The sequence below is a fragment of the Amblyomma americanum genome, chromosome 2 (genome assembly GCF_052857255.1).
Source record: "Amblyomma americanum isolate KBUSLIRL-KWMA chromosome 2, ASM5285725v1, whole genome shotgun sequence".
NCBI lineage: Eukaryota > Metazoa > Arthropoda > Arachnida > Ixodida > Ixodidae > Amblyomma > Amblyomma americanum.
This window is the reverse complement of record NC_135498.1, coordinates 161,099,798-161,108,382: the sequence shown is the minus strand read 5'-3', so window position 1 is coordinate 161,108,382 and position 8,585 is coordinate 161,099,798. Positions and strand designations below refer to the sequence as shown.

At 46.2% G+C, this 8,585-nt stretch overlaps 1 protein-coding gene across 1 annotated transcript; it reads right to left on the bottom strand.

Moving 5' to 3' along the window:
- Nucleotides 1-3,206: 3,206 nt before the first annotated feature.
- LOC144120179 (uncharacterized) lies at nucleotides 3,207-8,319 on the bottom strand. Its single transcript, XM_077652601.1, has 8 exons — nucleotides 8,254-8,319; nucleotides 6,388-6,442; nucleotides 5,740-5,896; nucleotides 4,805-5,072; nucleotides 4,264-4,437; nucleotides 4,076-4,188; nucleotides 3,528-3,610; nucleotides 3,207-3,451 (listed from the first exon to the last, which is right to left on the bottom strand). Exons 1-8 carry the CDS (start codon nucleotides 8,317-8,319, stop codon nucleotides 3,207-3,209), a joined length of 1,161 nt encoding a protein of 386 aa, XP_077508727.1.
- Nucleotides 8,320-8,585: the final 266 nt, after the last annotated feature.

Genomic DNA, 8,585 nt, shown 5'->3' with positions numbered 1-8,585 from the left:
CACTTATCCACTGAGGCCGAAGCCTGCTGTCCAGTGCTTTATTCAGACATGCTGAAGCAGGATTCACAATCACTCATCCACTGAGGCTGAAGCCTGCTGTCCAGTGGTGTCATTTGGTGCAGCAACAATTGATGCACACAAGTTAGATAGCAAACAACACACAGTTACAATTTTGTCGAGTGGTGCGACTTCATCTCCTGGCCGGCACACAACGTAATCGATTGGCACGACAGACTTCAGAAAAATAAACTTATTCCTAATGAGTCCAATTACTCTTTCCACGTGTATTCGCACGTTTGCGAGCTTTCTTGTGCTCTGCACATCTTCTGCTGAAAGTTGTTTCTTTCCCCTGGTAAACGCTGGCACGTGAAGCTTTGCACAGTAGAAACCAACGCTTTCGCTGATTTTAAAACCCCTGTCTGCGAGTACAACGTCTCCAGGCACCAAGTTGTCCAAAAACCCACAGTGTTCGGTGATATATTTGTCACTTGCCCTGCCTCCCCAACCTTCGGATATATATGTAACAACACCTTGTGGAGCAATCCCAATCAGGAACTTGGCTGTATTGCTACCTTTATACTGGGACCATGTTTCACATCTTGGAAGATACGATGATGGCCTTTCTATCTTGATTTCGAAGCAATCGATGATGACTGCTACATTCGCACCAAACGAGTCGTAGAATGCCTGTGGCATTGTCTTTTGCAAAGCATCTCGTATGGGCCAGATTATTTCATTTTTAAGTCTGCAATACGCCACGTGCAGCCACTTGTCGAAAATGCGCGATACTGTAGCCTCTGAAATATTGAACCGAAATGCAAGGTCAGCGTTTTGCAGATTTACTTTTAGCTTCATCATGAACAGAACGAATTCTTGAAATTTTGTGAGCTTATTACTGACATTGTGTGAAATGAAGCTTGCTAGTGCTTCGAACACAGCAAATAAAACAGCAAAGTCTGGCATCCCAGTGTACAGTCGCACCTTTGCTTCACAACTTTTCAGTGAGTCTTCAGTCACCTCGAGCTGCTCTTTCTCTTTCTGCAATGTGTACAGATGTTCATTCAGCACTACAGAATGCTGCTCCAGTGCCTGTATGTCTTGCATGGTCATGTCGGCTTGAACAGCGATTCCTGTATAAAAAAAAAAGTTTATAAGCTCGTAAATTAGAGTGGCAGCCAGCGAAATTGCATGCTGGCTAGGCATCACAAGCACTAGGTAAGCGGACCGACGCACCAAAGGCCTTGGAATGCATCGTAAGCAAAAACAAATGACCATGCATTACTATGAAAAAAAAATGCCTACTGACCTGTCTCATTTTCATCGGCGCTGACTTCCTCGGCTTGCGGTGGCTGTGGGGAATCGGGACAGGCACGCGGCGACGCCTCCGATGCCACTGCTGTCGCTTCAACATCGGCCCGTCGCTTGTGAGCGAGTCTTTTTGCTCTGCGATCGTGCCGCGCGGAATCAGCATGCCTGGTCCCGTGGCCGAGACTGAGAGACGGGGCCCAGTCTGGATTTGTCTCGTCGAACAGGTTGGACGGTTCTCCTGCGGACGCAAAGCTGTTTTCAAAGCGTTCCACGTAGTCGTGTTGGCTTTTTTTCTACAAAACGGAGATACATACAGTGGGCTCACCTTTTATGAAATGCACACCGCAGACGCGCACATTGGGGCTTTCGTGGTTGAAATTAGCACGTTTTATGCGTGCTAACCACAAGCTGCGGCGCTTCGCACTCAGTCTTGGTTCGCTCGCACTGGTTTTCGATCACTTTCGGCAGAGAGAAAAACCTCGCGCTAGTTGGCCTTTTCTTTCTCCCTGTAACGTCGCAGCGATTGGAGCAGCCCACAACGGCGCAGTTGACCATGCTGATACTGCAACGCTTACGCACACGCGGAAAACAACACGAGCTGGCACTACCGCGACCACTCCAGTGCGCACGGAGCGGCGGTGGGTCATGAATATGGCGGCCGCGTATCCCAGCATTCCTGTTGATGACGTCGGTGCAAGCCATGTATATCACACATTTTGCGCGGAAAGAATATGTGATGTTCGCGGCCAACAAAGAAGCCATCGCCTCATGCTTTCAACCCGTCTCTTACGAACGAATGCTATATGCATATGACCCTGAATGCTATATGATCCTGCTGCATTGCCAAAAAATAATTTTCAAGCAGTTTTCTACTCACCTTCATAGGCAATCACCTATGGCATTCACACTAAGCCTTTTTTCATCCAAAGTCGGCGCAGTACGACATTCCAGCGTTCCAGAAGAGCTTCAGGCGCTTCCTGCGTCTTTCGAATTGCAAGTTTAACGAACAAATTGGACATGATGTCGCACAATTGCGATAATTTGTAGACGTATTATAAATTTAGAATTAGTAACTGAGATCCTTCAAAATTGTGCAACACCTGCTTCCACCCTTAAATTATTTTGGGTCATTGGCGGCCCTTGCACTACAGAAAGGATTGTAGAATTGGTCCAATTTACAAACGTATTCGCGTCAAACCCTGTAGCTGATGCAAAAAATTTATGGAAGCAGATATGCAGTTTGAATATATGCGGCGATTTCGAGCCAATTTGCCCATAAAATTCACAAAATTTATTTCCGGGATAAGTCTTTCTCGATAAAAAGAATACAAAATATACATACACGAAAGGCGCAAATTTTCTGTGCGAAAAATAAAAAATCTTCCATACTCATGTCCTGGGAAAATACTCAGCCGTACATACCTCGGACGTACGCTTCGTCTTTCATGCGGATATACAAAACTGGACACTGTTCGTACATCCGATGAACGTACGGATAAGTATATCCGAAACCGGATTCTGTTCGTACGTCCGACGGGCGTCCAATCTCGTCACAGGACGTTCGGATCTAGTTCGGACGTCCGACGGATATCTGTGGTTGCTTCGGTGGTACCAGCTGTTCATGCTGGCAAAAATACAGCGACAAACTTGAAGTGACCCTTGATCACACAAGATTGGTGCATTAATTGCGGAAAAAGGTACGCCGAATTTTCAGAAAATAAAACCGCAAAAATCCAAACCCTACTCGTGCTACAGTGCGCAACGCATGTAATTTCTTTTTGTCATAGAGTGCGGCCAGCAGTCGGGTGTCACCTTTTTCATTGCCTTGTTTCATTGCAAGCTGTACACCAGAAGCATTAAAATAATAGAATTCAATGTCCAGCACGAAGCTTTTTGCATCATTTACTTGGCTTCATCCAGTGCCTGTGCCCCATGGGACCGTGCATACACTTGCAGTAGGGTCGATCATGGCCCTCGTGAACATTGCAGATGTGGTTCAGGAGACTTCTCCACATGCTGACCACGAGGACCCCATTGCCTTCACCGGCGCCAGCTACCCAGTACAAATGGTTGACAATACACTGCGACCACTCTGCAATGATGGGGTGCTTCTTGCTCAAAGCCCCCAGCTTCTTCTTGAGGCCTAGAATGCATGGAATTATCACAATTATAAAAATGTCTTGACGTCTCCACCCAAGAAATGGCGCACTACAAATAACCTTTGGCAACATGCCAAACATCATACCAGTGTGTCATATGTGGCCTGCTGACTCTACAGTAGCTCCTCACGCCAGGGTGTGGTCTGGAAAAGTAACATCACGTTCACTCCATGAGCTTCGTGCTGATCAATAAGCCTTGGTCTGAATTCACCACAAAACTGAGAGCCTTAAGTTTCAGCACTTGAGAATTCTGATTTCAGTTTAGTATTTTCCCATGCCACCAAACAAAAATGCAGTGGCGAAAGATAAATCAGTTTTATTTTTGCTACTGTGTGTAGTTGACGATGGCATCAGTAATGTTAAAGTTCACACCATTCACAAAATTCAAACTTGCTAGCAAATGGAACAAGGCACTAAGGAATAGTGAATTAACAAACTGGATGTAGACATAACTCAGGACTCTCTAAAGTGGGAATAGCTTACTACAAGTCTAATATGTGAAGCTTAACGAATTCATTATCGCTGCAATGAATATGGTCAACTAGGCTCTCAATATTGGCGCCATCACATGCTTTTAAGATTTTTTTTTCATTCTACTCAGCAGCAACTGAAACAGTACCTGTGGTAGGGATTTCAAGACTATGCCGTTCTCTTCAAGTGCATCCACACACTTGATGAGCCCCCGCTTTTCCATGGACACACTGTTCGGGACTGCAGGTGACTGGATAAAGAGGTACGATAAGCTTGCTGTACTGATTCATCTCAGTGCTTGAAAGCTGAGATATCAAAAACTCACCTCCCCAACCTGCACTTGTGCAGCATAAATAATGGGCCCAAGCTGTGTGGCCAGCACACTGTACGTCAAGTATTTGGCACTATTATCCGGTGAATCACACCGCCCATCGCCTGCCAGGTCCACCGCCACACAATTCAGTTCAGCCAACAGCAGGGCCTGCCGTTGCTGAAACAGCTGAATGCAAAATCAAATATTATTTTGTCCTCGCAAGTCAAGAGGTATTTCGTAACATGCATACATCATCAGTATTTACATTTATCGCATGCTCATATTTCGATCCCAGAGTTATAACAGTGCTGTTGTATGAATGCCTGTTTGCCATGCAGGCTGTGAAAAAGACACCTAGGGATTTGTGGTAATATGTGTGTTCGTTATGTTCATTCACTTGCATCTTCCTTTGCTGGCACATTTTCTTAACAGATGTAGTTTCTAATATGGATATACTACAACAGATCGCTGTTTGCTACATGCTAGTTTAAAGACCGGGGCGCATGTGACACTGCTTAAATTTGAAAGCACCTTAGTGGGAAAAAAGCCAAACCTCATTGATAGCCGGCAGAAGCAATCCCCGCTGGTAATTGTAGAAAGTGCGATGCGATATCGCTTGCACATTGATGAAGCCCAGGCAGCGAAGTGATGCCGCCACTGGACATCCGGAAAACAGGATGCCAGCAGCCAAGTGAAGGATGCCAGCTGGGTTACCCCCTAGAAATAGCTGGCTTCTCCACTTGAAGTGGTGGTCTTGAGGACAGGCACCCTCCACTATCAGTAGGATGCCCCTTACTGTGAAGTCACAGCGGCACACTTGGCTGCACACGTGACATATGCCCATGAGCTCTCTCAAACAGCTCTCAAATACAATAAACTTCCGTTCAGCATGGACGGGTGCCTGGACATCCATCCTTTGGTCACTGCAAATAAAATACAGCGCATTTCATTTCACAGCACATTCCTTTCGCTCATCTAGGCTTTCTTATGTACATACAACATGGTATGGAGTAATATCTTCTTTCTCGCAGTCATGCGAATTGAGAGTAGGTCATGGTGTTTAACAATGAATAGAACCAATACATGAAAGTAAGCCCCCGTTTATTTCACAATGCTGATCAGAAAGACTCGTCAACAGTTGCAAAACGGCTGCCAGGCCTGTTGTGCTTCTGAAAACTACCTGATGTTATTTGTCTGAGTATTAACAAATGCTTCAGCTCATGCATATATGTCATGATAACACTCTGCACAATCCCTTAGTGTAACATGTTGCATTCAGCACCACATCAAAAGTGTTGTTGGAGGTCTCAGCCTAGGTGCAGGCCCATTACTCGTGTTCAGTTAGAAATACAATATACAGTCAAATGCAGTGAGAACTAAAATGTGCTTTCGTAAAGAAAGTATCGCTCTTTTATGCTAACTACAAGCATACTCTAAGCTACCTGAGCAGGTGACATATTTTGAGTAGGAGTGACACTTTTTGCATACCTGCTGATGGTGTCATTAAATGATGGCATGTATGTCGTGTCGTGTTCTGCCGGCTGTTCTTCCTCGTCATCATCTTCCTGCCAGTCCCAGAAAGAGTCCTCAAGCTGTGCTGCCAAAGGCACCGAGGCAATTGGGGACAGCGGTGCCAGTTCAATAGCTGAGGAAATGGTCGGCAGTGGTGTTGAGGCACCACAAGACCTTAAGCTGGTAGGCGGTAGTAAGAGTGCCTCAGTGTGCGTATTTCCTTGCTTGCAGAGAACTTTCTCCGCTGGAGACTCTTGGAGGGCACACGGATCAGTCTGGGTCCCGCCCGAAACCAGTACCTACAGGCCCAGGGATACCTGTGTAGCTACCACAGTGCAAAACAATTATTACTGCATAATATACAAATCAGGCATACAAATAAAACACGTTCTTGCACAAATTTGTGCATTGCGTCAAGGAAGATAACACCAGCCAAAAGCAGACGCACACAGGAAACTGGGAAGATGACAAGAGTGAAACCTCTTTCCTGTCATAATCCCACTCTCCTGTGTGCGTCTTCTTTTGGCTGGTATTATTTTCCTAAAAGCTGTACACACATGTATAAAGTACCGGAATGCTTTAGCTCAACAAAGTGCTTGCTTTGTTGACTTTTTTTTTACTTACCAACAGACTGGCACTCCCTTGTTCTTTTGCTTGCAAGCAGGCTCTCCTTCCTGGTCTGTGTTGCCATTGTGAGTTTGGCAGCAGAACATGTGCAAGTGTGCGCTGGTTCCTAAAAAGAGGCACGTGCAAACAGAATATTTTTACCCTTGTGAAGCAAGCACGAATACAATGAAGCTGTCATAATTCACCTCCAGGAGGTCGCAAAACCATTCGATTCAAAATATTTCAGCAGGAACTGTGAATTCCTACTGAACACTTCCAAGACAAAGAGTTCTCTTGCCGAAACATTGGCTGAACATATTAAGGCTTCCCCCACAACCTCCTCTTTGTTTTGCGTTTTCATGAATTCTATCTTTCAGTTCTTTCACTACTTTTAATAGAGGTGTCCGTATTAAAGTAAACAATAGTTGGAAAAATCAAATGATAGCTCATAAAGGTTACATTAGCCACTGGCACAAGAAACATTTTTCTTGCAAGTTTATGTACCATATGCAATACGAGTTCTCACCAGGCTTGTGTGAGCTGGAGCTAGAGTAGTGGACTGCAGTGCATGACATGGCTGTTGGATGCTGCCGAGCTGGAAAAAAATTATTTTTCAAACCACCAGTAATTTCTAGATGATTATTTCCATTTTTCGGAGGAGATGGGAAGCCTCTCCAAACGTGATGAATTCGGCGGTGTTTGAAGGGGGCGATTGATGAATGCAGACGATGAAACAAGGAAATATATTTACATAAATGTACAAGTGCAGAGTTACAGTAGCTGAGTCACACACACAGTCTAACTAAAAAAAAAGGAATCCTCACACAGAGAACAAGACGTTCCACTGCACGAGGCCTCTAGCTAAACTAGACAAAACTGACTTCTAATGCATTTGTTTGCGTTTTCGCAGGTTTCGCAAACTGCGAAGTTAGGGTGGGCATATTTCGAGGCTTCGAAACCAATGTAGGCAGCTGCAGCCCCTGAAGGTTGGGCACAACCTCAAGTCCAGGGCATGGCTAAAAGAAAAACGCACATAATGAAAACACTCCGAGAACCGTCTACCCGCGGGAGTTCTTGCCCTTATCGCGTGATGCTTTTTTTTTCTTTAACGCCGTGCCCGCGCGTCGCCTCTCGAAGGATGACGAGTTTTTTTATTCTTTTTTTCAGCTAACTGGCAGGGCCACTAATTTTCTGGCTCGTTGAGGAAATGTCAGACGGCGGCGGCCCGCTACGCTTTGGCGCCATCAAGAATGCCGGCGGTGGAAAGGGCCCTCCGCAAAATACAAGGCAGCTCGCTTCTACGCACATTTCCGTAGAAGCGCCTGTTCCCGGCTCGCACAATGTTTTCTTGGTGCGCTGGTTCGGCCGTCGCACCGATGCTATAAAGCGGACAGTGACTCCTAAGCCTTCGTTAATGTTTGCGGGGGACACGCGGCAGGGGAGCCCGGTGCATTACTGGAAACTCTTCGTGTAGACCGGAGGCCCGCAGGGGACTCGAGCTAAATGAATTTAAAAGAGCACGTTAATGAAGCGCGGCCTTACACCACCCTACATGTGCATCACACTGACAACCTCTCGGTAATTAAGGAGCCCAGTAGTGATAGTTATGAACTATTCGATTAATGTTAGTTAACTATGCAGCCTGCTAACGTCTCAGCTGTATATCATGACGTACTACCCCGCTGACAATGCTATGCCATAAAAAGCGCTCTTCTAACTCAAGAAGTCTATTTTTGCCCTCCGCGACAGTTAACACCTCGAATACGTCCTGAGCCCTAAGTAAATCCGTCACCTTTTTTCAATCCGCGTATATAAAATTGTCATCCATCGCAGAGCATATCGTGTGCATACGCTCATGCCGATCGCTGTAAGCTGGAAACTCACCTTCCCGGTGGGAAGAAACAGTGTCGGCAGGGACTTCGGTCGAAGCTTCAGGTGCTTGACGTTCATTCCTGACTGTCGAACGAGCGCTGGGTTATAGTAGTAAGCGTCGGGTGCGAAGTGTCGACCGCAAACGCCGAGACGTCGGCGGGCGTGCGACGCTGGCAGTCGGATGCGTTCCGTCCAGGCAGCTCGCTCACGCACGTATCTAGGTATAACATGCCCGAGTTCAACACCTCGCCAGTCACTGGGTTTGCAGCAGACGACAGAGCCAGGCGTATTCATCTCGGGAGGACGAAAAAGACACTGCGAGTGGCTCCAGAACTCCCGACAGA

What these genes read in the sequence shown, in the direction of transcription:
- LOC144120179 (XM_077652601.1), bottom strand. Translation starts at nt 8,319, where the DNA reads ATGAACGTCAAGCACCTGAAGCTTCGACCGAAGTCCCTGCCGACACTG. An exon ending in CTACCACAGGTACTGTTTCA is followed by an intron (nt 3,611 to 4,075) that starts GTTGCTGCTGAG and finishes TTACTTTTCCAG; the next exon opens with ACCACACCCTGGCGTGAGGA. An exon ending in TGTTTGGCATGTTGCCAAAG is followed by an intron (nt 3,452 to 3,527) that starts GTTATTTGTAGT and finishes CATGCATTCTAG; the next exon opens with GCCTCAAGAAGAAGCTGGGG.